The sequence below is a fragment of the Rutilus rutilus genome, assembly GCF_951802725.1.
Source record: "Rutilus rutilus genome assembly, chromosome: 15".
NCBI lineage: Eukaryota > Metazoa > Chordata > Actinopteri > Cypriniformes > Leuciscidae > Rutilus > Rutilus rutilus.
In genome coordinates this window covers 6,309,928-6,336,233 of record NC_140220.1, presented here as the reverse complement: position 1 = coordinate 6,336,233, position 26,306 = coordinate 6,309,928, and the positions used below count along the sequence as shown (strand labels likewise).

Sequence of the window (26,306 nt, the reverse complement as noted above, 5' to 3'; positions counted from 1 at the left end):
TGATCACTTAACTGCTTTTTATTAAATGAACACATGTAAATGTAACTGAAGTTGTGCAAAACGAGTACAGAGAGTGAGTTCTGCAATGATCTCCCCGGTTTGTTCATTTGGAAAGTAATTGGTTTGCAGACAAGCGGATTTCAGCTCCCAGCCATCAATAAAATGATTGGTAAGACTGATGTAGGGTTCGCAGGTTTGGCTCGTCCATAGATCGGAAGTGATCGCGAAGTGTGTTATCTGAGAAAGCTTCTGTGACAGCTGTTCGCGAACTTTAAAATACAATTTCAGGAACACGTCCTCGGCAAAGTATTTACAGCAAGGCAAATTGTATCGGGGGTCGATTCTCTTTAGCAGTCAGCCAGGTTTTTCCACGGTACTGACAGGTATCATCCCAGCTAGCAAAAAGTCGTCTATTAGACATTGAATAGACGTAAATCTTCAACGTCTAATTACGACTTTTCAACATTGAAAACAGGTCGATCTTCAACGTCTTGATGGAATATGTAAAACTCTTTAAATTTATTTGAGATAATAATGAACATGGTTTGGTAGTTTGTTTTTCTCCGTTATTTTAGCATGTATAACAGACTTATCCTGTCTTAGATTATCAGTTGAAAACATGTGGTATCTTAGGCTATGTTTACACGGAAACGATCTGAAGAGAAAACGCAAAAGCGGCATTGCGTTATCACTTTTTATTACATGGCTTGGCTGAATTCCAATGTAGAATGTGGTCTGTTATTTCATGATAACAGACCGCTGCAAAGTATAACACACCGTTGCCATGAAAAACAGAGCGCTGCTATGGACGCAGAATGGACTATTTTCTTTAGCGGAAGCAATACAATCGTTTTTAAATCAATAAACTCCTTTTTAAATCAATATTTTGTGTCAATTTATTTATTGATTTCGTAGGTAGCCATGTAATAAGCGGGATAATGTATAGCGAGGCGATTCAACCCGTTCAGCCTGTCGGGGTTGTTATTCGCTATAACAACCGCCTTGCTATACATTATCCCTTACTTATTCTGCGTTTAGACGAGCGTTATGGGGGGGAAATCTGCGTGCATATGGTGACGCAAAAGTGTGTGAAATTCGATGCAGTATGCACTCCAGGCGGCTAGGTGGCAACGTGAAGCACTGCCACACAGCAACAACACCAAGTCCGCGCGCCTGCATACAACCTTCCTTCTACTTCTCTCCCTAGCAGACTTTTGCGTTTTTACCCTTTAGACGAGAACGTGACGGTGGAGCGTTTTTAAGATTTCCACTCTGGAGGGTGGTTTCACTTTTTTGCGTTTTTAAAGGAACACTCCACCGTTTTTTGAAATAGGGCTTATTCACCTTCTTTCCTACATTTAGATAGGTGGGCAAATGCATTTTTGTCTCAGTGCATGCATTGTTTTAGTTTGACACGGTCGGCGCTAGCTTAGCTTAGCATAATGAATGGAATCCTTTGTTGCCAGCTAGCATGTCCTGAGTAAAAGTAATATAAAAAAAAACAAAAAAAAACACCTAATTACTTCTTGTGGCCTGCGTATTCACAACGAGTACAAATAGTGATGCAGATTAACACTAGGCGATTTCCTATGCAGATATTGACATGGGACTATATTAGGGGGAAGCACAGGCGAAGCACTGCTACTTGGGCTCAGAGATATCACGCCCAAGTAGCAGTGCTTCGCCTGTGCTTCCCCCTAATATAGTCCTTAATATAGAAGTCAATATCTGCCTAGGAAATCACCTAGTGTTAACTATTTGTACTTGTTGTGAATACGCAGGCCACAGGAAGTAATTAGGTGTTTTATTTATTTTTTTATATCACTTTTACTCAGGACATGCTAGCTGGCAACAAAGGATTCCATTAATTTTGCTAAGCTAAGCTAGCGCTGACCCTGTCAAACTAAAACAATGCATGCACTGAGACAAAAATGCATTTGCCCACCTATCTAAATGTAGGAAAGAAGGTGAATAAGCCCTATTTCAAAAAACGGTGGAGTGTTCCTTTAAGCCCCAAAAACGCCGTCGCCGTCTAAGCGAAAGGCACATCTGATAAAATATTTTTACGTTTTCACCCGCGAGCGTTCTAGCCCTTAGATGATCAGTTGAAAACACGTAGTCAAACAGTCCGACCGAAACGTCGAAAACCAGTCCAAGGCGGACCAACTTATTTTCAACCATATTTCAACGTTGAAAGACGGTAATTGTTTACTGGGATATCTTTGGCTATCTGAAATGTGACCGCCGACGTAATTTCTTCCCACTTTTTTCTATTTCTCGCATATGGCACACCGCAAGAGAATGAGTCGACCAGCTTTATTTGTTTAGGGACGACAGGCCTACCAGATTTTTGGGCAGATGAAGAGGCCGAGGCTATTGATGATGGCTCACGGAGGTTCATGCATTGCTCGTACTGCACAGGATGATGAAAGAGATTAGTGGTGCTACCACCCTTTGTAGCTATTATCTTCTTGCAGACCCCCCAAATTTTCAACTTTTTTTGTCAAATTTTACATCAGCGTCAAAATTATTGCGATATTATCGCAAATATTCGATATATATCACCGAGCCCTACTTGCAAGTCTAAAAATATGGGCTCAGTCTTCAATCTGTCTTGTTCTGTTGCAAAATGTAGTGTTTTTAGGCAGCTGCTCATTGAGAAACAATATATTTTGAAGCGTGTCTTCCCTTCTGAGTGCGACAGAGCAGCGCCACTGGCATCTTTCCCAAAAACAGCTGTCGGCCTTAAACATCACATGTCACTGGCAAAGACTACACTTCCCCCATTTCTCAAAGCCGCATATTTATGCTGAAAAGACACTCAGAACAATATAAATCAGCTCAATGGCAGTGAAACAACCCCTGGGCAGCCTTAAATGTCTTCAACTTTTTGAAGTTTTTCTTTTGAAAAAGAATATGTTAAAGATTCCACTGATCAAGATACAATGACTGCAATCTGATCTTTCAATCAAAAGCAGAAGACAGACTAGAAACAGATCCATTCATGGTCAGAGATGTGTGATCACCTTTTAGATGAAACGAGAGATTCGATATGAACTAGAAATCTGATCTTATGAAAAAGGGCACATAGAGGATAGAAGTGCATACTGTTACACTAATGAGTCCTTCTCTGCCAGACTTTAATATGGATTTTATTTTTGTGCCATAGATTAAATGGATGTGAACTAATGATAAAATGTAGCAACACTCATTTGTCAATGGATTTGTAAACCGCAGTGCCTTTCCTTTAATATCACTGAGCAACTTTTATGTGTAAGCTTATATTCTACTAAATTGAAATCACTTTGCACAAAAGGTTAATCTAAGTCAATGCTGTAAACCACTAAACATTTTGCAACCAAAATCTTTCAAGAACAGACTTTTTTTTGGTGTGTGTGTGTGTGTTGGGTTGTGTTCTTCTTATACTTCTTCCGCTCTTGAAGTCTATTGCAGCACATAGAAATTTGTGAACTTTGGCACTCAGATAGAGGATAGTCTGAATATTAACCAGAGCAATTTTGGAGTCTCTATCTCAATCCCTCTAGTGCCACAAATTTGCAATCGTCTTCATGCTAATAACTTTTGAACCGTAAGAGCTAGAAACAAAATCCATTTGCCCGTTGATTCCTTAACTCAAGCCAATTCGATTTATTTTCCGCCATTGAAATCTTTCAAAAAGCTGCACATCAGTCTGAACAGAATATTATGATCAAAATACTGTAATGATGTAATCAGAATTTCTGTCTGTCTAAATTCAGTAAGTACATATTATTTTACAGACATAACTACCTAATTTTAATGCCACTAACCAGACACAATTTGGTAAATTTTTCAGGTAAACTTTGACTCCTGAGAGATGCACCGATTGCAATTTTCTTGGCCGATTGTGTGCCTGCCGATTCCGATTTACTTACTAAGACCTATGATTAACAGCATTTACAAACAAAAATCAAATTTTCTTCAATGCAAAATTTTATTTTCATACAAAAAAAAAACACAAGGAAAATGTCAGTAATAAAATAAGAACAAATAAACAAATTGCAAAAAAAAAAAAAAAACGCAATAGATGCAATAGAATAAAGAGAGATATGAAATAAACACGGCTTCAAGTTTTTCAGGTGGGTCTAACAGTAAGTTATCACTTTGGTAAGAAATACTACAGAAATCAAAGTAATCAAAATGTAAAATAACACTGGATAGTCTTTATTGTAAAAATGAAATACAGATTAATGCGTACAATTAAAGTTTCAAAAGTTATTCAGTCAAGAGCAGAGAGTGATTTTCTTTGTCTTTTGTTCTTTGATTAACATGACAGAGAGCAGCAGGAATATTAGGCTGCTGTCACTTTAAGAGCTTATGTACGGATCCAATATACTGTTACACAACATGTGTTATCTTTCTCAACTAAATGTTTTAGTTCAGTGTTTAAGTGAATACTCTGTGTATTTGCCCGTTTAAGCGCAGTAAGAGAGGCGGCTTTATGTCGATAGGTGCATCTCAAGTGTAAAGCCAGCCAATCAAACTGAAACTGTTCATCTTCTGTGAGCCATTTTGTGTTCAGTATGCATGATAATGGTCAGTGAACGGACTGGACAACACGTTTCCCAACTGGATGACAGCCAAATGAAGCCAAACTGGTCAAATGAACCAACATTAAAAACATTGTGTGGAACAGAGTGTTCTTAGAAAGCATTCCACACTCAGAACTATTTGATGGGAACATGTTCCATTTAATAACAGCCAGAAGCACAGAGAATGGCCCTCCAAATCTATGGTAGCACAGAGTGAGGCCAGACGGTCACGCTGCCACTGCTGCTAACCTTGCCCACTGCACTTAAGCACAACGCAGCTTTATTAAGAGAGAAAACTCGGACTCTTCATGCTGCTTCTAGTGTGTGCTGACCCATGAAGGATCTGCGCTTCTTTAAAAGGATGTAGCAGCAGGAAACAGAGCTGAAAGCGGCAGGGAACCCAAGTTCTCCGTCAACCAGATCTTAGAATTAAACTCATCCGATGTTCTAATTTGGTCAACGAGGTGAAACGTCAGCTGACCATCAAAGTCAAGAGAACCAGAACGTTTCTAGCTAATTAAGAAAGTGAACAGGATTTATCGAAACTGAACGGTACAGTATGTTACTATTCAATCCATTGCAATTCATAACAAAACAACTGGATCGCAATTGAAACTGCAGCAAATGAGCGAGAGAAAATAAATCTTTAGTTTTAGTCTCTGACCACATGGAGAAACATTAGATAACCAACTTCTTCATATACTGAACTATAGGAAATTATATGAAAAAAAACAAAAAAAATATGCATACAAGGACCTAAAGTATCAATGTAATGCAATTAAGCAAAACTTCCAACCAAATATATCAATATATGACTGCATCAGTAGAGTACACTGAAAACCCTGCTGATAAAAATAGCTTAAACCTGACTTGCTGGTCTAAGCTGGACATCAAACTTGTTTACAACTCAAACCAGCTTCGACCACCAAGTCATGTTACGTAAGGGTTAATGCCCGACGAGGTGTACATTGTCAGGTATTAATGGACGACGGCGAGGCGTGAACCGTCCGACGCGCAGCGGAGGGCATTAAGCGGCTTATACCATGGTCACTTGCCAAATAACACATTTTTAAAACATTAGTTTATATTTTAATTAGTTTTACAATCGAAATATAAAGTTTTTACAAACAATAACTTGGTTTCCCTGGTTACACTTAGCAACCGGAGATATTTATAGTCCGCTCAGCTCGTAGAACCCTTCAGTTTAGCTAACTTACGAGCCAGAAAGTTAACGCATTTTTTTTTCATGTAAGTTAGGCTTGTCTAGCCATGGGCGTTACACTCGTTTTTTTTAACCTATAATTAAAACACACAGGTATATAATGGCTAACTAGATGTTTGTTTTGATACAATAAATTGTAAACGGATACTTTGCCTGTTGCTATGGTTACTCACAGCTGATGTAGCCAGCGCATTTATTCATTAATTTTCACCAGAACTCCTTTACTAGGTGTCCTCTATCACTTTTTAATGGACACTCTGCAGCCAATGTTATACCAACCAGACCATTGTATAAACTGGTTTAAGTTGTTGTTGTTTTCTCAGCATGGAAAAATATAAAAGGAAAACATTTGCTAAGACTGATACAAACAAGACTTAATTTACAGAGACATAAAGCAACTGGATTGCAGTATTATGTAAGCGATGCGTTTCACATGGCACATTAGTCTGCTATAGTTCTCACGATAGGAGAGCTAAACCTGCTTCAATGCCACTGCTTTAACTGTTCTTTGAGCAGTTACATTTCAAAAATGCATGCAAAGTCTAATGTAATTGGCTCTTTTGCATCTTAAGAGACAATTGCAAGTTGCATCGATGTGGAAAGTAAATTGCACTCATTTTATAGAGCTCATAAAAAAAATTCAAATGAGCTTCGAAAGCCAATCTAAACCTAGATTAAAAGCTTCATTAAATGTGAAAATTGCTCAGGGAATACACAACATCTGTTTCTGGACTGACAGAGTCTCGTCCAAGGTTATCTTGTACAAACAACGATTTACAGCCTTGAAAACCGTCAAGAATTCACAGCAGGAGACTCTTAGGAACCGGCATAAAAGTTTGCAAGGAAGAGGCCCTGATTATGTGACAGTTGTTTCAGGACTGAATCCGCGACCTTGGAGATGCTTTCATACCGTGGGCTGTTACTCAAGAGGTTTTAACAAGGTCTCGTTGACATGTTTGTGGTCAATTTCCTTGCCGATATCAAATGCAATTCCCTGGAAAAGATATTTCAAGACATCCTCGGGCACGTTCATTAGTTGCAAATGCACAATCTAAGGGAAGCGCTTACCTTTCGGATGACTCGGGTCCGTGAACTCGTACTTCCCCATTCCGACTGTACGGAGCATCTGAAGCCCGTTCTGACTTTCTTGATTCACAGAGGCCGGCGTCGGCTGAGTCGTCGCTTGCCCGTTCGTTAGCGGCAATGCGGCGGAAGGCAAAGTCGGAGGCTGTATTAGTGGGTGCGTCATGTGACCGTTTCCCATCACGCTCTGAGGGGCGGGGTGGACAACCTGGCCGGCCGTCGTCAGGGGCGACGGGGTGATTGGCGGTTGGCTGGTGGCGTAGGGCGACTGGTTCTGTATGTTGAGGACCAGGCTGCCTGGCGGTTGGGAAGAGAGGGGAGGAAGCTGGAAGTGTGCGGTCATGAGCGGATGGTGTGGGGGGATGGGCGATTGGATGGATGGGGTCACGCCGATGATGGGAGACTGGACGGACACTCCTTGGCTGTAGACGGGCGGCTGTGGCATCCCGTACGAATGAGCCATCATGCTGGCCTGACTGACCGAGACCACTGGAGGCACCCATGGGGGCCCTGCAGAACAAGAACAGAAGAATCAAGTCAAGGACAGCCAACATCCCATTTGACATTCAGCCACACACTTTATTTGGTGGAAAACCATATGCTACAAATTTTTTATTTATTATATGGAATCACAAGGTGATAAATGAACCGTCATCTTTGTGCATCGGGAATGTCTGCTTCTATCCTATAGCTAATTTTAAGAAAGTGACCAGAAACCAAAAACCAGAACTTTTGGATGCTATTTGGAGGAGATTAATTTAACGTCTATGTGAATTGCTCTTCATATTACCTCCGTAAAGAGACAAATTTTCAAGTGATATTCAATGTTGAGGCTAGGGATTGCGAGATATATTTGGCTGTTGTTTACATTATTCAATAGCCTGCATGTCCTATTGAATGGTCCACAAAAATATTAAGCGGCCAAACTGTTTTCATCATTGATAATAATAGTAAATGTTTCTTGAGCAACAAATCAGCATATTAGAATGATTTCTGAAGGATCACGTGACACTGAAGACTGGAGTAATGATGCTGAAAATTCAGCTTTGCTAGATGTTCCAGTGAAACCAGAACTAGTGTTTGGTTCTGGGTGTGGGATTTCCTCATAACAACTCCATTTTCCACTGTGAAGGGGCTTTCACTGGGAAATATTTATTTCTTTATGCATTATTCATCTTTTGAGGGTCAAATCAGAGTCATTCATCAATGCAGTAATGCAGCAAGGTTACGACAGATGAGTGTACGCAAGAAGCAAAAACTTACTTGCTCTTACTGTTTATATTCATCTCCACACTATCACTATAATTTCAGAGACAGACAGAGTTATGATAGCAGATCCCAAGGGTGCTTACACACTAGAGAAACCTCTGATGGGGCGTTTGATTTAAAGGAAGGTGTAAAATCTGTTTTGAGAGAGTGGGAAGAGCTGGGTCAGTCTAAAATCAAGTGGGAATACAGAGAATTGGATTTCTGAAAACCTGGACCTGTCTGAGCTTCACATTGGTTGATGGATGTTTACGTGAGTGTATCAAAAGACACAATTTTCACAAACCCTCGTGTTTTTCCTTTACCGCACCAGACGCATTAAAATCAATGGATTAGTGTCCTAATACTGGATTAGAAGTTGCATGGGTTTGACATTGGTGTACACTGAAATATTTTTCTACTTCAATATTAAAATGTTACTTGTTGTTTCTTTGTATTTCTTTGTGAATTTGATCAATTTCTGAGTGCATTTAAAAAAAAAAAGTAAAACTGACATTCATGTTTTTCAGTGAATTTACTTAAAATTGTTTAAAGATCATGAAAAGTTGTGTTGTACTTATGGCTGACTGTCCCTTTTATTGACGATCCAGCACTTCTTCTAACCTGCCAAACCTCCAATCATCCTAACCCATTTTTATGACATTCATGACATAGAAAGTTTATTTTCAGTACACTGAATAAAAATATGGCATAGAAACTATTTTCACTCAGAAATTGCTAATCATTTTAACTATAAATTACAAATTGAACGGCAAGTATGAATTAAATGTGAAATTTTGGAGTAGAAAGACTGACTGTCTTGTATGTAAAACATACTTCCAATTATTATTATTTTTTTTTACAGTGTATAACAGATAATATGATTCATTATAATCCCAATCATATCTCATGCTGAAAAAGGATATCAGAGTAATACATCACATATTAAAGGGATAGTTCACCAATATGAGAATAAAAGACTAAATTAAATCTGTTCATCACATAAAGCGATCGAATCTCTTCAGAAAATTTAGACTAAGACACTCAACTAATATGGATTAGTTTTACGATCTCTTTATGGACTTTTTGAAGCGTCAAAGTGGTAGTTGCGTAGCTGTCAATGGAGGGACAGAAAACTCTCAGATTTCATAAAAAATATCTTCATTTGCGTTCCGAAGATGAACGAAAGTCTTATAGGTTTGGAACGACAAGGTGAGTAATAATGATTGGGTGAATTATGCCTTTAACTTGGTCTTAAAGGGACAGTTCTTGCAAAAATGAAAATCTTGTCTCACTAGTCATTCCAAACACGTACAGTATGACTTTCTTGTGCAAATCAGAAGATATTTTGAAGAACATTGGGGTCCAAACAAAACTGGATTCCACCAAAGAAATAAAGTCAAATGTGTTTGGAACGGATGAGTAAACGATTTTTAGGTGAACTACCCCTTTAAGTCTAAGAGTATTTTAAGCATGAGGTCACGGGATCGAAACCATATTTCTACTGTTTACCAGACAGCTTACTCACAATGCAACATGGCAGATTTATCTCATGAATATGTGCTCTTTGTGGACCAGCGCACTTCCTCCTCGGCTGCAAAAATAGCTCCTCGACAATGATGGTCCGTAACACAAAATACACCAGGCGGGGAAAAGATTAAAAAACATTAATCATGACATTGGCCTTCACCGCACTATAGTCTGAAGAGACAGGAATATACTAGCGGGAATAGATTCGCTGCAGCCTGAAATGAGGTGCGTGCATAATTCAGAACAAACTAAAGGATAGCTGCGCTCAATTTCAACCACCGTGGACACGCTAACAAAAGAAAGTCCAATATTTCCTAGTCTATTAGACACAAAAGTGCTATTAACCAAAAAAGTAATTCACAGACCATTTAAGCATTTTCTGCAGATTTGTGCACTGCAATCAAGTCTTTTGATGAAAAATCTATCATTAGATTATTAAAGAAATAAATAAATAAGAATGAAACTCAATTATAGGCCTAGCTTCGGCGCTGAAAAGCTAATGAAATTAGCAGTATGGATCCTAGTGTTGATTGCTCATATAATTACAATGTTCATGTGGATAAAATAGTTGTTTCATAAGAGTGCTTTTGTCCTCGCAGAAGAGTCTAGATCTCGTTTTTTTTCCTAAGTTAAATCAACCACTAATTCTTACAAGGTTCTCTTTTGATGGATTTAAATTAAAGCGTAAATCGACGTCATGCAAAAGCCAAGTCTTTGTGAAACTTTTGGGAAAAGTTTTTTTTTTCTTTTTCGAAATGACTTGCTCACACTGTGCGCTGCTAACCGTCACGATTAATGAATGTCTGCAGAGTCGTTACGAGATTTCCTGATGCTTTTTTGTCTCTGAGCTAATGGGACGCTGATCTCGGCTCCAGATATGTCATATTACACCGAGCGCTGTCGAATGGGAAGAAGTTGAGTGACATCTCACTTTGTGTTTCGGGGAAGGTGCCGGAAGCGGGACCCTGTAGAGCTTACCACAATGCTAACAATCCCTCCCTCTGTGAGACTTCGGTTCCTACTTAAACGACACAGCGGGGGGGCCCTATGGAGGCCCCGGGGGGTTTCAGAAATCACACACAACTGCCCTCCTCAACAGTGATGTCCAATTTCCCACGTATAATCACTCAGGAAAGGGTAGTCAGGTCAACAGTCTGTCTTTATTACCACCTTAATTCAGATTTGATGCGAAGAAATGTCCGCGTAATGTGCATTACTTTGGTCGACCCTTCATTATCGGCTCAATTTTCGGTGTTTGACGCTCTTGAGTATTTCCCCATGCTACAGCATAAAGAATCTCAAGACGCATGAGCCCATGTGAGCTCATTTGAACACCTCATATCTAGGTGAACGTCAATATGGTAATTTGATGAAACTGAGAGCCGTTCTGGATGCTGATTGGTCAAGAGCGCATTCCAGCTGTGTTAATATTCCATCTGAAGACACACCTCTTCCACAAGCAATTAACAAAGAGAAACATGATTGTGATGTACCTAATTCGTAAGTCGTTTTGGTTCATAAGTAAATGTATAAAATACACAATATAAATATAGAATATTCTATATATAGAATCCTGAAAATGTACAGTTTTCACAAAAAACTGTTTTCAACATTGACAATAATTATGATAAATATAAATAATAATAATAATAATGATTTGGATCGAGTAACACTGAAGACATGAGTAATGGCTGCTAAAATCTTAGCTGTACTGTCACAGAAATAAATGACATTTTAAAATATATTCAAATAGAAGTTTTTAGTACTTTTTCGCAATATTATCAATTTATTTCTTTATTTTTTGTTCAAATAAATGCAGCCTTGGTGAGCATAAGAGACTAAAAATCATACTGACCCAAGCTTTTAAACTGTAGTGTGTGTGTATTTAAAGCCATATAAACTGTATGTATGCAAGTATATATATCTATGCACACATGGCTGTGTAGATTTGATCTTTTTTTAAATTAAGCATGGAAAAGATAAAATAAAAAAAACATTTTTTTGGTTGGTTTGTTTTGTTCAAACAAGCAAACAAACAGTAATTTTTACACTTTAATTGATTTACTTAGCAGCAGTTTTATCCTAAATGACTTTCAAATGAAGAACACCACAACACAAGCAACTCATCCAAAGCAAACAGACTGTTTCCTGTGTGTTGTTGTCATCTGTAGGAACAGAAGAACACAGAGGTACACACACCTGTGGTGTCACCGTCTCTGTGCTGCTTGGTGGGGGGCTCGTCGGTTTCCCACGGGGTGGACTGGTTGATGGGGGTCTGGCCCCATCTCACTCCAGGAGCCAACAAGAGACTCGGAGTCTGCGTCTCACCGGGAGAAAGACCTGCCGCCTGCAAAGAGAGAAAACATATGATGGAGATCAGACTTCATGACACAAAACAGCTTTTATCAACACAGTATGATGCTAAAGCATTTTGTGTTGTCTAGTGGTACTTTTCCATTGGCGCGCACACAATGAACGGACCGTGTGATTAAAAAAAAGAAAAGAAATTTCTTCAGTGTGAAACCACCTTAAACAACACAACAAAACAAAGAGAAATTACAACATAAATAAAAAATAATAATAATAAACCTGCAGAGCCAATCACTGTAGCTTCAAAAGTGGGTCCCTATAGAACTCATTTTGTTGAGTCAAATTTCACTTTACGCCATTTGTAGATTCTGATTATCTTCTATTCACGAAAAAGAAATAATATTCTACCCTAATATAAATTTGAATAACTGTAATTAAAATATGTAAATGACAGTTGTGTGTGTTTATGTCAGGTTACCGCTGTAGCGTCTGGTTTTCACGTTTCCCCCTGCGCTTTCTGCATGGCTGAAATTATGAGGCTCTAATTACACATTGTGAGTGAGTCTGGCTCTTATAATCAGTATTTCCCAAGTTCTTAGAAGTACTCATGTCAGACTAGGATTGGTAATTAATTATTTAGCACAAGAAAACTAGAAGTGTCGAGGAGACAGTTACTAAATGCCTTCATTAAAATTCCTCCATTTACAGTGTACCATAAAATGAGATTTTAACCAAAAAAAAAAAAACATTAGAAAGAATAAATGGCTTTATCAAACACTGTAATCCGAGGACTGTTTTTATATTTGGATCAACCTCAGGAGGTTTAATTAAATATTACGAATCATTTTATTTTACATTTATTTCATACTGTATGACTTGTTATTTTTTGCAACCGTTGACAATATTTGGGTCTGAATACAGTTTAAACCCCTCATTTATCTGAAATTTTCTTCTAGAATGATCATTTTTATCAAGCTCGTATATTTAAGTTCAATAATTTCACTTTAATGACAATTAATAGGTAATTTTCATTGCTATTAAAGTGAAATAAGTGAACATAAACATACAAGCTTGATAAAAAGTATCATTCTAGAAGGAAATTTCAGATGGCACTTAGAGGCTTTTGCATCTGAAGTCTTCATATATATATATATATATATCTCACTCTCACTCTCACTCATACAATTATCCAAGCATCTTCACCTTTAATGCTTGGAAAACAGTGTAAATAATTTATTAAACATTATATACAGTGAACAATGAAAAAGCACAAATTGCACTGCAATAAAAAGCATTTAAGGCAGCCAAATGTATTGAGCTCATAGAAAGTGGCAGCTAACTACGATTGAACGATTGCTGATTACATTGTATGGAGGAGTGGAAAGAGGATTTTTTGCAGGTTTCAAAAAACAAACAAAAAAACCCCGGTAACATAAACAAGAAAAAAAAGAGAATGCCATTTAGACCCAAGTAAGATTAATAGCATAGGAAGTTTGGAGACTTTGCTTCACTCGCTTTTCTTTGCTCAACTTTTATTGAGTTGAGAGTCGGTGTCAAACAGGCAGGCGGAGTGACGGGGCAGCGGTGTGATCCAGGCAGAAGTACGAGGAACGAGTGAACGAGGAGGCTTCCAGAGAGACGAGTTAACCTCACCCTGCTCCGCACCCCTGAGTTAATGGAAAAGACCTCGTCATCAACCCTCTGCTCTGGCCTGCGAGTTCTCCTCTGTTCCATTATCCTCCCTGACCTGCGCTTTACTTCATCAATTTACCCATCATGCATCTCTGTCACCTCGGCCCAAAGCCAATTTGTTGTGGGGTTACACTACACGTTGACATCATCAACAAACGAAACTTCTCATCATGACTGGTGAGTGCAGATGCAAAGGGCCGACCTCCAGACGGTAAGTGCTGAAGCTTTCTGTCCGTGAACCGAGAGAAAGCGTGCATTCGTCTTACGGTACACACAGTATGATTTTGGCCAGTGATGATTTCTGTGGTCGTGGCTCCTACACGCTACCCTGGTAATCCAGAGTTCTCGCGAGAGCACAAGTTGAATTTGCTCAGCGAGTTACTCTGGTGTCGAGTAATACATGCTCATTAAATATGCCCCTCGATCTGAGCCGCACCAATCACATCGGGTTATCTGATATAGGCGGGCCAGAGGCGAGCTAAATAGATGACGACAGCGCTGTGACGTCGAAGTCATTAGTAAACATTGCAAGATGGCTATGGATGAACACAGCCGCTACAATAAACGACTTAGACTTGGCTTTTTATCTAAAACAGGAACAGAAGACGGTGCTCGAAGGACGTTTTTGCTGTTTTGCCGACCGGATACGGTAAGAGTTAAATCTACCAGTTAGCTCCGCTGGTAGCTAAGGTATGGGGTTTATTGTTGTGATTGGTCGTAGTGTTATCCAGGTGCGTGCAGTGAGATTTTCAAATGCATGCTTGGTGCCGCCCCTCGAGCTGGCCGATTTTCATCAGTCGACGCCAGACCATTAATCTTTCAGATTTAGGTCTGGATTTCCAGGCTACCTAAACGCTGGTCCTACGTCGTACAGTGAGAGAGGCTCAAAGACGGCCGTTGTCATGCGACCAATTAGCCTTCAATAATTTTCACAAATTTAGCAAAATGTGGTCGATTCAAAATCGATTGTCAAACGCCAAGAATCGATTTTTTTCCATCTTTATTTATCTATTACCCAAGTGTTCCTCCACTGTTCATATAGGCTTGCAAACTCAATTTTATAGCTAATGCTGTGAGATTTAATCTAAATCATAAAATTACCTCAATTAGTGCTGCACGTTTAATCATATCGCAATCGCGATGTCAAGCCTATACGCAATTAGGCTATATGACGCAAAATGATGCAATTTTATATGAAATAAACAAATTTGGGCTTTTAACGCAATGCAGCATCTGTTAATTTTTTGTCATCCTTTGCTGTTACATGATCCCGCTCTTATACATGCAAATGCTTTTAAACCATTCATGCACGACAAGACAAAAAAGAGCTCGCTGCCTGTGAATGTCCTGACTGTGACACAGAAAAACTTGCGATGATATCGTGCGTGCGCACAAGACAGCCCAGAATAGAGTTATCTTTCGCGCTTGAATGAACTATAACACACACAATAATGCCAAAATGTCTTTTTGTCGAGTATTTTCATAACATAAGAGCAGTCTTATGATGAACGTGAAGAGTTGTGACTCGTGAGAGAATGAGGCGCGTGTGAGATCTGCGTCTCTGACAGCAGCGGCTGGTCTTAAAGGGACAGTACACAGTAGCCACTAATTATATCTGTCGTTAATCAAAGAACAAAAGGAACAGAGAAAAACACTCACTGCTCTTGACTAAAGAACTTTTGTAACTTTGATTAGTCTATATATAATTTATAATTAATGCAGCACAGACTGTTTGATAACTTTATTCAATTTCTGTATATGGCCTAGCTGTTAGACAGGAAGGGCACAGATACAAATGATATGCAATGTTTTTATATGGGTTTATGTGTGGATTGTTAACCTGTTTGATCAAGACATGCGACTGTTCTGACTTGTCCAATTTTCAGCATCAATTTTTCATCTTGCATCAAAATCCTGTCTATTCATTTTATGCATTTGAAATATACTGTAGACTAGAGTTGGGTTCTGTTTTAATGTACCCAAGTGTACCTAAAATAAAAAGAGTTTAATATACAGGTTTGTGGCTCTTAATTTCTTTTTATTAATTAAACACTTGAAAACTTATGTTCACTTTTCTTTTTTTTTTCTTTTTTTTTATAAATATAGGATTTGTATTAAATATTCATTGAGTCGAATCGAAATCTAATTTAGAATCGAAATCGAAAAATCGAATCGAGAATCGAAATCGAATCGAGAATCAAAATCGAATCGATTTGTAACATCTGAATCGATACCCAGCCCTAGTTGTGAGAGAAAATATAACAGTTAATTACTAACTAACTAACTAACTAACTAAATACAGCACCTAATTTACCAGTTTGCACTGCTGAAGTTAATAAAATAAAATAATAATAAAAAAATGTAATTAGTTACTATGTTCTTTTTTAATTAAATAATAAAATGAAATAAAGAGTCTGTAAGTTGTTGAGCACACGCAAAAAGGCATATAGTGCCAAAGTTAATTTCTTCTCATCCTGAAAGCATGATATGGCAAAGCTACATCCTTAACTTACAAATCTGAACCTAATTAGTGTTGTCAGCTTGTAAAGATGTAAGCAATAACACAAACAAAGTCTACTTTCCTCCAAAACTCTGCAAAAAATCCCAATGGAGAGATTCAGGAAAATAAAAAAGAACCTATTAGATTCTCTGTCCCTCCAGACTGTTGTGACCCACCTATCTCAACTTTGTCCTAGTTCACAAAACTAGAAACCTGACAAACTAGAAAATAAAGGAAGATATAAAAAAAAAAGAAGGAAAATGGAAGATATAAAAGGCCTGAGACTAAACAATGCAGTTATTGTCTTGCATGTCTTTATGGGTCCAGACTCAGGATCGATTTATGTCTTATGTTGACCAATAGTTACAACACGCTGGTGGACACATATAAAGCCTAATAATTCTTTCCCGCCTCTCGTCTTTTTCCATTTTTTGCCTTTTTCATCTCCCGAGTGTTTTCTAATCCTCGTAAAAATGCATCATTTATGACGTGGTATTTTCTTCCGTAATAATCCTATGCATTTCCTACGGCCAGCTGTCACGAAATGTTAAATCTTCCTCTCCGGCTGGGATTTTTAGAGGCACGATTGTATCAAAACACAATATTGCATATCAAATTTTCCCGCAGTCCAGTGAGCAACGCATAAAATGCACATTTCAGACTTTATACGGGCATCTGCTGACATCAGTGGGGGTGGGAGATGACAGACACTGTAAAACGTGGTAGGACTTGAGCGTAGCCGAGCATTCTCTATTCTCTTCTCAGCGTTTTAATTCATCTCTGGTTATACCAGGCCCCGCGTCCCTGGCGGGCCATTATCGCTGTGTGGCAGATGGCTTCCCTGACTCAACAGAAAACAGCCTGGGATAGTGTGTGTGCGTGTGTGTCCTGTGCAAAACCAAGCAGCCAAAAATAAATGAATAAATAAATAAATGCACTCATGCTCTTCAGCACAAAGAAGTTTAACGTTTGTAGTCAGCGGCGGCCTGGGATTTTTCTGTTGCAAGAATCTAGTTACAGGGAAGATTGTCTTTTCTACTCCATGGGGACTGAAGGACACAGTAAGCACTCAACATGCATATAACGCCAGACAAACAATGAGGACCGAACTCACAAAACAGTTCTATTCATGCTATATCAGTGCAAAACCCATGTTATTCACTGACAACCAATAGAGGATCAGAATACCCAGATATTACACATAAATACAGTTTTTATGTATGTATGAATACATTTATAAATACAGACCCTAATTTAAAAACTCTGATAAGGGGTATCTTACAGTCAGGACATAGCAATGTTTCTTTCAAAATCCCATTTATATTGATGTTTGTCTTTTTAAAATCAAAACAATATATTAACAGGTTATTCCTTAATTTTTAACCTATATAAATAAATGTGCTTATGCTCTTGATGTGTTGTAGAAATATTACAGTAATGTTATCATTTGCAGTTACTTTTAAATTATGCTTTTCTCTTTTCTGTGACTCTATGATTCTAGTCTCTGCTGGTTTAATCACATTACTGCTTAATTTAAAGAAAAACGGAAGATAAAAGAGCTTTGCTTTGTCACAATTTGTTTCAGCCAACCTATGAATAATTTCCTAAATAAAATAATTAAAATAAAAAATAAAAAACAGCTGTAAAACCTTATAAGAGGTACCTTACAGTCAGGACATAGCAATCTTTTTTCTTTTTTTTTATCTCTACTCCCATTTATCTTTATGTTTTTCTTTGTAAAATCAATAAAAAAGATAAAAAATGTGTAATGTGTAATGTTGAATTCATTACAGGTGAAATACATATTTATATTTATAAATTACCAATTCATTCCTATGGGAATTTATATAAAGCTTGTCTGAATTGGCAACAGAAACCAAGGGGGCGGAGTTTTCCGAAGGGTCAATTCATTCTTAATGAAGTGACATGCTAGCAAAGATGCTCTCAGATGAAAACGAACTCTGCACAAATCATTTCTCATCAGGCTAATGGTGTCGCATCACTCAAGAGTTTCCTCCATTAAATGTATTCACTGCCGCACATTATAAAGACTTCAACTTCAACTTCTACAATGCAATCTCTTAAATGTCATTTTTATTGCATGAGTAGGTAGCCCGACTGCATGGCACTTATGACGGGTCAATCACTCCTCGGCCATTTGAAAAATTTAATCACTATGATTTTCCCGTACAGGTACACAAATGAGGTTCGGGGGACGTGTCTTGCTCTGGCAGGAGCCAGATTGGTCAGAAACGATTCCAAAAGGACCTTATCTGAGCGCGCCGCAGCCAAGCATGGAGCTGAAGTAAATATCACCATGGTTACCCGCTTCCCGAACGGCACGGCTCTAAACTACCTCTCTTTATAGCAGGCTAGCATGCATTCAGTAATCCCGTTCCATCCTGCAATGCCTCGACATACTGTACGCTTAGCTCAAACACAGACACATTCACAGCACAAAGTGACCGACATCTGCTAAACAAAACCAAAAAATACTGGCAAAGCTAACAACAACAATGCACTGGTGTGGTTTACAGCATAATTGGCAAAATTCGCCATTGCAATCCGATCATGTTTCCACATCATGACAAAGAGCTTCTATCTGTGTTTGAAGGAATAATGAATGTGATTCAAGACCCTCTTCACAACCCCCCTGGTTTTGCACGTCCTGCAAAGCTCTCATGTTACAGCGAGGCTCTCCACGCATGCCAGCCGACATGAAGAATACGGCCGTTGAGTGTGGCGAACACAGGCTCTTTTCTCAAACAAACAGAGGGGACCGGAGGCGAGAGGGGCCGTGAAGATCCAGCGCCAATAGATCTCCTGCCACTCCACCATCCTGTCCGACGCTCCAAAGAACGGCAGACAATGGCTCTCTGTCCAGCGGGGGCATCGAGGGCTTCTTTACGCCACTATTGTTCTACTGCCCCGGGTAACCTAAGGACTCTTGATCAAACGAAAGCCAAGATGAATAGCAATGTCGAGCACTTGAAGAACCAATTCAGTTTGTTTCTCTGGCTAGGAGAGCTTTAAAGGGCTGTGCACACAATGACCTGTGGAGCATTAAACACAAACCTTAGGATTTCCACTAGTCTACCAAAGCCAGACATTTATCAGCAGTGACATTCACTTTACAACCTTATTCTCACCAAGAATCGACCACTTATAGGGCCCTATCATACACCCGGCGCGATTCAAGTGTGTTTTGCTAGTTTCAGCCCGACGCAGTTATCATTTTCACATCCTGCGCCACGTTGCTTAAATATTGGCGTGTTAATATTTTGAGCCAACTGAAATAGACTGCGCCACTGACCAACTGAAACCTGATCTAAAGTCAATGGCCCAATATTGTTTTTGTTATTAGAAGAGCGCGTTAGTAATGTGCGCCTATAGGCGGGTCCACAACGTGCGTACACTTTGTCCCGTAGATGGTCTGCTCGCATTCAGAAGCATTCAGTTATTCCGCTTGCAAATTCCGCCATGTAAATAGCGAATCCGCCATAGCGCAAGCGCAACTGGCATTTATGGGAGATGAGACTCTGGTTGGTTTATTGCACGTTACGCCCAAAACACACCCATTACTCATTAAGAGAATAGGGACAACCCTTTTAGACCATGCACCGGGTGCGCCGACCATTTTCCCGTCGTTAAACTAGCAAAAGTGGATTCGGACACAGCCTAAGTGAACTTGCGCTTTGAACCATGCGCTTAGATGATTAAAATAGAGCCCAAACAGTCAGAACTTCATATAATGCGACCAACCACAGTGCAATTTTTTCATATATAGGGCCAGATTTACTAAACAGGGCAAATCAGCGTAAGATGGCGCAAGATGGCAATCTCATAACAGTGCCGACAGTATGAAATAGACTCGCTGTTATATCATGAGCAGCTCTAATATAGAGAGATCAGTCACATGGCATTTTACGGGTTCAAGCAAAGCTGGCAGCATCCAGATCATGTACTTCTTAGGGCTGCCGGGTATCTGCCATCCAGATGAATGGGAATGCTAACGGATCACTCTTCCCAGGTATATTACAACTCCTTGACTAGAACAGCCTTATGCATACAGCGTGCTAATATATATGTTGATCTCCTCCTGTTTATTTCTCTAATCTGTCTCTCACCTTCCTAAGACTCTTCATTCACAGTGGATCATGAAAAGAGTGATTATTCTTGGGAAACAGAGAGAGCTGGAGGGAGGTGGGCGAGTGACTCAGTCGGGACCGGCAGGATAGGGCATACAGCAGACATCTGCTCCTGCTGGGTTAAACGTGCTGTTCAAGAACACGTTATCTGACTGACATGTTGCTGCAAGAACGAGGCAGAAGCCGTTGAGAGAGAGAGAGAGAGAGAGTGTGAGTATGTGTGTTTGTGTGGCAAGGGAGGCAGTGCCTCCTCAAAAAATTGGATGAGAAAAAAAACGCATTACAAAAATAGAACGATTCAAATATTACAAATTGTGACAAAATATAAATCACTTGTTTATATAAAGTAACACTGTTCAACAGCGACACCAGCAGGTAAAGTTACAGCGGGATGCCGCGTCTAAAGTGGGGGCTAATTGAGAATGAATTGGGGAAGTCACATGAGAGGAGGCAATGCCTCCATCGCGCTATGACTACATCTGGTCGGTTATGGTTGGATATGATTGGTTCGTGTGATAAATCCTGCCTCTTGTTTTGGGGCGCGTTCACAAATTGGTCTGAATGAACAAAATGATGGTGTTTTCTTTTTGTGAGCAATCAACTTATCGTTTCTTTGACAGTGTTTACCGAGCTTGATGAAATAGGTTGATTATTAAAAATAAGCTGAACATCAGCTCACAAAAAAAAAACAAAAAAAACATATTATTTAAATTGTTACTGCAGTTAGTTATTATTTAGGAATAAATGTAAAAACACTAACATGATGAGATTTATACTTGATTTTAATAAAAAGAACAATAATTACATAGTATAGTTCATGAATACGAAATAGAAGTGTAGGTTTCTCCTTTTTTTGATGCAATGTTTATTTAACCAGGAAAATGTGACAACATAAAGTGTAGGCTAACTGGGATATGAATTTACATTTGATTTACTAAAAAGTGAGAGGACTTTGCCACCTAATTTTAGAACACCACTCCACGCAACAAGGATAATAATACCAGTAAATGTTGACCTTATGGGGACATTTTTGGTCCCCATGAGGAAAACAGCATATAAATCATACTAAATGAAGACTTTTGAAAATGTAAAAATGCAGAAAGTTTTCTGTGATGGGAAGGTTTAGAGACAGGGTTAGTGTAGGGGGGGTCGAATATCCAGTCAAACAGTATAAAAACTATTACGCCTATGGAATGTCCCTATAAAACTTGGAAACCAGCGTGTGTGTGTGTGTGTGTGTGTGTGTGTGTGTGTGTGTGTACCAGAGCCTAGAAGAGAGCGAGAGAGAGAGACGAAGAGAAAAAAGACTTGAGTGAATTAAAGTGCGATTTAGACAGAAAGAGGGTGCCGGGTCAGCAACAGGGCAGTAATAAAATGTTAATCACTCTCGTGCTTACCAGTATAAGGAAGTTGACATTGAGACATTAAAAAGCTGCTCTACACTCCATTAACCAGAACTACTGCATCTGCTCCCATCAGACGCAAAACACAAAAGCCTTCCTGCATATTTACAAAATGTAAAAGATAAAAAATAAAGATTTAATTCATTTACTGTAAAAATGTGAGTGCGCAAACTCGCTACCACAATGCTTGGATGTATTCTGTGTGGTTACCAAGGTGTTGCTATGCGGATGCTTGCTAAATGGTTGCTAGGGTGTTCTTGGTTGTTTCTGTGGAGTTGCTAAGGTGTTTGGCAGAACCTGATTCCACCAAGTGCAACATGTTCCTGGATCAACATTTTTGTCTTTGACACCATCCTAGAACAACATTGTAATCAACCAATCAGATTTGAGGGGATAGGTTTACAGTTTACGTCTAGTTTAGGCTTACAACCAGGGTTAGGTGCTTCTATAACAGTGTTATTCACCTATCATTTCCCTCTTATTTCAGGGATAGGTTATGGGTAGGGTTAGGCTATGTGGTCGCTATGATATTATGGATGCTAAGGTGGTTGCTATGAAGTTGATGAGGAGCTTAAGTGGTTTCTCGCATGTTGCTATATGGTCGCTGTGATGTTATGGATGGTTACTAGGGTGTTGCTATGCAGTTGATGATGATTTTAAATGGTTTATTACATGTTGTTATGTGGTCGCTATGATGTTATGGATGGTTGCTGGGATGTTGCTATGCAGTTAATAAAGAGTTTAAGTGATTTCTAGCACATCGCTACGTGGTTGCTGTGGTGCTCTTGATGGTTGCTATGAAGTTACTTAGGTGTTGGTGTGGTTTCTAGCACAATGCTATATGGTCGTTATGATGTTATGGATGTTTGCTAGGGTATTGCGATGAAGATAATGAGGAGTTTAAGTGGTTCCTCGCATGTTGCTATGAGGTTGCTATGATAAGTTTAAGTAGTTTCTTGCATGTTGCTATGTGGTCGCTATGATGTTATGGATGATTGCTAGGGTATTTTGAGAGGTTGCAATACGGTTGCTTAGATGTTTGAGTGTTTACTAGCACGTTACTATGAGTTGGTCTCTACAATATTCTGGATGGTTTCTGGGATGTTGCTATGCAGTTGATAAAGAGGTTCAGTGGTTTCTAGCACATCGCTATGTGTTTGCTCTGATGTTCTTGATGGTTGCTAGGGTGTTGCTATGAAGTTGCTTAGATGTTTGAGTGCTTTTTAGCAAGCTGCTATGTGGTTGCTATAGTGCTGCTTCCTGATCCAAGTGAAACGAGCCCAATCCCAATTCTCAAGCCTTAAAGTGCAGTCACCTGCAGTCAGTATCGCTGAAATTCCTTTTGCAAAAACAGGTTTATTGTCCATTGTCAATAGGATAGTGATGAATGAAGCACTGCTCACACAAAAGTCAATTTCAAACCAAGCAGCTTTTTGTTGGTCAGTATGGCAAATTCCCCTCAAAAATTTGAACATGATCTAAATTCCTGATTGGATTTTCATGACTGGATTTAAGCCACAAAGTTTCTCTGAGCAATGGTAAATGTGACCGCACCTTAACTCAGTAGATTACATAAGAAGAAAGACAATATTTACTCCCACACACAGATGCAACTAGAATTGTACATTTTCTGAAGAAAATGAGAGTGATGCTTGCCAGTGCAAAACTCACCGGCATGATGCTAGGGTTTCTGGGAGTTTGCTAGAGCATGGATATTACTTTTTATTGTTTAGGTGAAAAACACAAGTACACTTGCCCATAAAAAAAACAGCACAAATTAGTTTCATATCATCGCTGTCATGCAGAAACCTTGTAAATCATTACTATTGGTCAACCTTCACGTCTTTCTGTGGGTTTTGCAAATATTTAAAGTCCCCCCTGTGGTGAAAAGTTCAAGTTTTTTAATGTTTTTTTTTATATATTTTTATATGCTTTTAGACTCACCATGTGCACATTCATACCACTGACAACACCATTGCTGAGTATTTTCTCCTTAAAACTGCAGTGAACCAAAGACAGCCTCAAAAATGCGGTCTGAAACCACCTCTGTTCTCTACGTCACAAATGAGTTGTAACCAATCCTATTAAAGTGCAGGGCAGGCGTTTAGCATATTATTAAGTATGCTGTGAAACACGTCTTAAAGAGAAGTCAGGTTATTCTGGTATATTTTTCTGTTGATATGAAAAATCGGGTACATGTGATGTATATTACGATGTTATGATGAACTATATGCCTTTCTCCACTGACATTCTGAGATGTTCAAAGCGTTTACAAGGATGCTGATTTTTAGAGGGCAGCTGTCTGACTCTGAGATGACGAATGGGAATATGGTTTGTGTAGCATAAGCAACACATTATTAGCTGTTTAATAACGTAGTCAAGCCAAAGGCTAATCATATTAATTTCCGTTGTGTGTCCAATGTTGTAGAAAGCGATACATAAAACACATTCCCATTCTGATACATCGACTTGTAGACGAGCCTTTATAATTGCTCTTCCACTTCTTCTTCTGAATCAGTTTCTGGTTCAAACATAGTTGGCTAAATTAAACCAGTGGAGGCGGGGCTAATCTGCATATTCATGGCTCCGCACATACTAAATGAAGCAAGGGTGTAGAGTTACATTCAAGCTAATTTAAGGCATGAAGAATTATTTATTCACAGGAAAAAACTTTTAAATAAGTAATTTTGGTGATCAAAGGTGAGTTTTAAGGGATACAATTATTGACTACAATTATCAACGACTTTAACTAAAGAAAAGTATAAAAAAGAGCTGGTGACTAAACCTCGTAAATCCATTGGATCCTCTAACCGTCAGTCAAACCTCGTAGCTCTACCCGCCTCTATAAGTGCCGCACACCGTTTGGACCATCTATTATGTGACATAGTAAGTTCAAAAGCTCTATATCTACAATTTTAAATGGCATTTAAGCTATTGTGAAAAAATTGATATATGCCAGTATTCATTTAATCATATCATATCATATCAGCTCATATGTCAGATCTATTCATCCCTTATGCCCATAGTGATTTATAAACAACCAGACCGGTCACAACAAAACAACCTGCAGCTCATGTGACTCGTCTGAATTATAACCTCTGTGGTCCCATTTCAGTGCAAGAAGCATTTCGGAGAAAATCAGTGTGTACATGCAAATTCAATCAGAATCAAACATTTCAATACCTCCACCTGTTCACTGATTCTGCCTGGCACAGACAATATTCTCCACTTATTCCAAACTGCAGGGATCATGCAGAAACTAGGAAAATGCTGCTGGCAAACACGAACCAGAGGCGAAATGGGTTTTTCGATTTTATTTCATTTTTCCTTTTCCAACATGTTGCAGCCAACGAGAATATGGCGGCACAGTCGGGGGGAAGCAGAGAGAGAAAAAGAGAAAGCTCTATCCATCATCAGGTGTCACATCATCTCCTTTGACATGCTATTTTCACTTGGCCCGAGACTGCCTGCTCTGATTCACAAATACATAACTACCACTTTGACCCAAAGAGCCTTAAAAGAAAGGGAAAAAAAAAGTCAATTCCCTTTTTCATTCTCTTCTCTTCCCTTAACCCACACAACTGCATGCCCAGTAAACAATGGGCACGCCAAAATGTGCATGCAATCTGTTCTGGACAAGAGCCTTTAAAGTGCTGAACCACTTGAACCAGGACCATTAATGTAGAGCAGAGTGCAAACATCTAGGCAGGTCATAAGAGGACGGAAAAGTGGAAAATGTGTCTGACATTCGAATTCAGATCTGTCGGACTCGGAACTGTTCTGACATATTTAGCTGAGCTGCGATACATTTCATATGTCGGATATCAAGCGTGAAATGTAAGTGCTCTGAAAGAATGGTTTTTACACTAAAATGTGGGTTGCCAAGGTTCACTTATCATCCAGCTTAAAAGAATTCCCAGCATTCTTTGAGAACTGACGAACTACTGCTGTGGGGAAAAAAATCATCAAGTCACTGTAGATGTTCCTGTATCAAGACACAGAGCACATTAGCTTCACTGTATTCGCTATCATTTATCGAAGAGTTGGGTTCTGGAGGTAAAAATCACATTCATTTATACAGAATTTGATTTTAACCCTAAACCTTTTAAGAATGAACTGCTATTGAGTATGCTTCCCTACATACATCCTTTATTTGATATTTTTATGTATATATTTATACTCAATCATTCATGTTTGGGGTCTATACGATATTTAATGTTTTTTAACTCACACAGACTGCATTTATTTGATCAAAAATACAGTAATATTGTGAAATATTATTACAAATTAAAATAACTTTTCTATTTGAATATATTTTAAAATGTAATTTATTCCTGTGATCAAAGCTGAATTTTCAGCATCATTACTCCAGTCTTCAGTGTCACATGATCCTTCAGAAATCATTCTAATATGATGATTTGCTGCTCAATAAACATACTGAAATTCAATCGCATAAAACACGATGTTAAGTGTCTTTCAAACACGTCATAGTTCATGTTAAAGTTTTAAATCTGTAACAAGAGAAAAGCGAGATAATTAATAGAAAAAATTGCAGAACCGAGGCTGGTGAAATAAAAGGTTAGCTATTATTAATCACTGCTC

General features: G+C 38.8%; 1 protein-coding gene across 1 annotated transcript in view; it reads right to left on the bottom strand.

Annotated features, from left to right (window-relative positions):
* klhl29 (kelch like family member 29) overlaps positions 1-26,306 on the bottom strand; it is a 270,850-nt gene that overhangs the window by 110,518 nt on the left and 134,026 nt on the right. The window contains exons 4-5 of the mRNA XM_084432701.1: positions 11,851-11,998; positions 6,862-7,386 (exon numbers count right to left, since the gene is read on the bottom strand). Of these exons, the coding sequence (XP_084288827.1) occupies positions 6,862-7,386; positions 11,851-11,998 (673 nt within the window). The remainder of the gene's footprint in view (positions 1-6,861; positions 7,387-11,850; positions 11,999-26,306) is intronic.